This window comes from Aythya fuligula, chromosome 24, assembly GCF_009819795.1.
Source record: "Aythya fuligula isolate bAytFul2 chromosome 24, bAytFul2.pri, whole genome shotgun sequence".
Taxonomy (NCBI): Eukaryota; Metazoa; Chordata; class Aves; order Anseriformes; family Anatidae; genus Aythya; species Aythya fuligula.
Window position 1 is genome coordinate 179549 of NC_045582.1, and position 4482 is coordinate 184030.

Consider the following 4482-nt stretch of genomic DNA (forward strand, 5'->3'; position numbering starts at 1 on the left):
CTCTGTTAATGAGTGTGTCTGTGCGCGTTGGGCTGCCTGGGTGCTTCTGCTGGTGGATCCTACTCCTTTCTTTCCGCGCTTTGAATAATCAATAAATAAAAAGAAATAAAATGACGCAAACTAGCAGGAAAAGCTGCAGCCAGTCGCTTTGTCCGCGGATCCCCTTCAGTCCGGGCCACCTCGGAGGTTCCTCCTGCAAAGCCGCCGCGGGTCCGTTCCTCGCAGCCGCCGGGACCCACAAAGCAGCCCCGACGGCGGCCGCAGCTCCCGCCGCAGAGAAGCCCCCGAAGTAAACAGGCCCTTAACTTTCAACTTGGCCTTGACCTCCGGATTAAACCCGACCTTTCTGTGAAGAAGCACCGCGAGACGCGGGGGAGCTGCGGCCCCGTCGACAAATACTTAGCCGATCGTCGCGGCCGCCTTGTCCCAGCGCCCGAGTTGTGAGCGCTGTTTCAAAGCAAACGGGGAGAGGGCAGGGGCAGAGCATAAAAAGAGCGTCAAAGAAGGAGTACAGTCGTTAAACTACAGAAAGGGAAGAAAGGAGCTTTGAAATCGGAAAGGTGAAGGCTAAAAAGATAGGAGTTTTTTTTTTATTATTATTATTTTCTTTCCTCTGTTTGTTGTTGGTGGTGGTGGTGGTTGTTTGTTTGTTTGTTTGTTTTTCTTCTGGAAAAGAAAATCATCGGATTCAGCAAGACTCCGAGATTTTTAACAGAGAGCAAGAAGAGCCGAGCGAGGAGCCGAGGCTGGGGGTGCAGCTTTGCGCTGTGGTTCAGCTGTTTTCCTGCGAAACGCGGCGGGCAAGGACGCGGTGCAGGAGCGGATCTCGAAGAAACAGACCGGGACAACCCCTCTCGCAGATCTCCAGAGCTGAAAGGAGAGGTATGGGAGGAGGGAGGCAGCCTGCCGCAGCGAACGGGGCTTTTCCGCGTCGGGTTGGAAGTGATCGAGCCAGTCCTACCCCTCGTTTCGGCGAGAGCTGCCCCCGGGGCCGCAGCCCGGCCCCGGCAGACTGAGGGCCCCTCACCCAGCGCCCCCAGACACATACACAGGTAGGAAGCCACAAGCCAGGGGCTTGTCAAGCCGGTGTTTTTCCATCGTGTCCATTTGGGCACCACCAAGTAGCTCCGGAACAGACACGGGGCAAGATTTACTTCCCACAAGCCTGGGGAGGTCCCTCCAGGAAAGCATTTCGGGCCCAGTAACGCTCCTATATGCCTGGCCCAGCATCACAATCCCTATTTCCTGACTTTTTTTCTGTCTCTGTGTGTGTAAGGCTGATGCAGCTCCTCCGGGAAGGATCATGATTTGGTGGCCTAAAGACATGGCAGAAGGAGCAGATTTTCTATTATTTGTTAATAAGCAAGGAGAAAATCTCGATTTCTTGAGTTGATCTCTTTGCAAGAAGGAAATAATCCAGAAACACTGCATGAACTCAACTGTTATTTGAGTAACTGTGGAGAAAAACAGAAACAGGAGGGAGAAATGAGGCTGTGTGTGTTTGTACTGTGTGTACAGGTGATGAAAAATGCATGTACCAAAAGATTTATTAATAGGCACTTATGCACAAGCCTCATCATATTTACTCCAAACTTTTCCATGCTGATGTAATCCCTCACACTACATCCATCTGTCTTTACCCCTTCTTCCTGTCTCTCCACCTGTCTGTTACTCTGGGGCCCAAAGGGGTCTCTATATTATTTTTCCACCCTCTTTCCAAAACTCTTTCCCTTTGAGCTACTTAGCTGGGATCCACACTGGCCTGCAGACTAGGTCCAGTTCCATGCCAGCACTGTGCAAAGAGGCAATAGCTGTGTGTAAAGAGTTTTGTTTTGTTTTGTTTTGATTTCACTCTTTGCAGTTATTTTTATTTCTTCTTCTTGTTTTTTCTGTCTGCATGGGAAAGATTGGGGTGCATATGCGTGACAATGGGACACAATCCCTGAGCATGAGTGGAGAGCAAGGAAGGGGCAGAAGGGAAGCCTTGTTCCACGGCAGTGCTGGTTCTCCACAGCCTCACGAAGAGCAAAGCTGAGGGCCCAAAGGGGTCCTCAGGTATCTCCAAGTCAGGCTGGAGTTTTTGCAAGGGCAGAAACTCTCGGACCTGAGTGGGAAGAAGGGGACACCTCGCTGATAGATGGCTTTAATCTAAGCCTGTATTTTTTCACCAGGATTGCTCCCCCTCACTGGTTTGATCCTCCCACTCACCCCCCCTTAATTCCTCCTTCTACTTTTTTTTCGGGGGGGGGGGGGGCATGATGCAAGAGGCACCTCCTGTGTACCCACCTGTCACGTGTTTGGGGGGTTCCTCCCGCCTTCTTCTATTGCAATAAAAGTATTTTCGCTATTTCTGCAGCCAGGGTTTATTAGGACTGGAGGGATTGGGGGGGGAGGTGTTTTGGTTTTTTTCCTTCCTTCTCCGTCCTTTTCCCCCCGAGCAGCAGCCAATGAGGCAGGCCCTGGCCATTGCGTCAGGACAGCCCGGCGGGGAAGGGCAGCTCTCGGCAGCTCACAGCCTTTTAAAAAGATCCGGGGACCCCCCTCGGACAGCGCCCGGGTGCTGTCGAGCAGCTTCTCCCCATGCCCCGGCCCCCGCGCCGCCCCGCATGCAGCCTCCGGAGCCCCGCGCCCCCTCGGGCCTCGAGGGGCTCCTGGCAGCCGGGGGCTTCGCAGGCGGCCAAGGCAGGGGCCTGCCCCCCGCCCCGGCTCTCGGCGGCCCTTCGCCTCCCCCCGGGATGAACCCCAGCTACCCGGCGGAGGAGCCGGCCAAGCCGTGCCTGGCCGCCCCGCCGGGCCCCACAGCCCCGCCGGGCCCCGCCGCCTCCGCCCCGTTGCCCTACGGATACTTCGGCAGCGGCTACTACTCCTGCCGCGTCGCCCGCAGCGCCCTCAAAACTGGCCCGGCCCAGGGCCCCTTCCCCCCCGAGAAGTACCTGGACCCCCCCGCGGGCAGCGAGGACTTCCAGAGCCGCCCCGCGGAGTTCGCCTTCTACCCCAGCTACGGGGCCCCCTACCAGCCTGTCGCCGGGTACCTGGACGTGTCGGTGGTGCCGGGGCTGGGCGGCCCCGGGGAGGCACGGCATGAGACGCTGCTGCCCGTGGACGGTTACCACCAGCCTTGGGCTCTGGGCGGCAGCTGGAGCGGCCAGATGTGCTGCCCCAAAGAGCAGGGCCAGGCCGGGTACCTCCTGAAATCCGCCTTTGCAGGTAAAGTCCCTGGGCTGGAGCTGCGGAAGGGCTGGGAGCGGGGAGGTGTGGGGTGCTCGCCGTGCGTGCGGGTAGCTGGGATCACAGCTTCAAATAACCTCCTGGGGAGCTGCTGCTGCAGCTCCAGTAAAGCTTGTTCGTGAGCGATTCCACTCTAGTCGGTAGGCAGGCTTCAAAACCAGCAATTTAGATTAACACTGCTCTTTGCAACTCATCGCCCTCTCAGAACAGAGGCAATCGGTGATACAGTCCGGGTTCAGGAACGATCCGGGTAGCTGGGGGCCAGCCACAGTCCGCAAGCAACGGAACGGAGCTGGTTTAAAGGCTGGGTGTACGCGGTTCTGAGAATAGGAGGGCCATGCCCATGTCCCTCATCCGCTGCCCATGCCACGGCGGTGGGAGTGAACTTGCCCCGGTCCTGCTCGGCCGTTCACCGGCCCCGCGTTACGCGCTGAACCCGCGGAGCAAGTACGCGTTGAATCAGTGCACGTCACATCAGCTCTCTCACGTCGGTTGCTGTTACATGAAGTCGTGTCCCCTTCCCCCTCCCCCCAAAAAATAGTCAGATATGAATACATTTAGCGAAGAAAAAAGCTGACTTCCATTAGGAAATAAATTGTCAGGAGACAGGGAGGCTCGAGGGAAGAAATGGGGAGGCAGGGAAAAGGTGCAGCTGCTGTGAGGAAAAGCCGGTGGGAGAGGGGTGCCGGGGGCGAAGGGGTGGGGATGCCCGCCCACCCAACCCCCGGTCCTGGCATCGCTCAGACCCGTCTCTCCCTGCGCCCAGACGCCACTACGCAGCTGCCCTCCGACGGCTGCTCCTTCCGCCGGGGACGCAAGAAGAGGGTCCCGTACAGCAAGGGGCAGCTGAAGGAGCTGGAGAAGGAGTACGCCAGCAGCAAATTCATCACCCGTGACAAAAGGAGGAAGATCGCCGCCGCCACCAACCTCACGGAGAGACAGATTACCATCTGGTTCCAGAACAGGCGGGTGAAAGAGAAGAAAGTCGTTGCCAAAATCAAAAGCAGCAGCACTCCGTGAGGACACGGCCACCCCGCACCGCAGCCCCGAAGAGTCCCCGTCTGCAAGGGGACTCCGGCTCCTTCAGCGGCGAGAGCGAGCGGCGCCCGGGGCGGGCCGCACCATCCCAGACGCCCGGCGCAGCTCGGGGCGTTGGGCACCGCTCGGCTCGACTCCCGAGGAGTTAAACCCAGCCTCCAATGAGGGCAACTTAAGAAGATACAACGTTCTTGCCCGGTCTGCATGCAGAGGGCC

General features: G+C 57.9%; 1 protein-coding gene across 1 annotated transcript; it reads left to right on the top strand.

Annotated features, from left to right (window-relative positions):
• The first annotated feature begins 2735 nt into the window (after positions 1–2735).
• HOXB13 (homeobox B13) lies at positions 2736–4248 on the top strand. The gene is made up of 2 exons (XM_032202498.1): positions 2736–3207; positions 3995–4248. Exons 1-2 carry the CDS (start codon positions 2736–2738, stop codon positions 4246–4248), a joined length of 726 nt encoding a protein of 241 aa, XP_032058389.1.
• Positions 4249–4482: the final 234 nt, after the last annotated feature.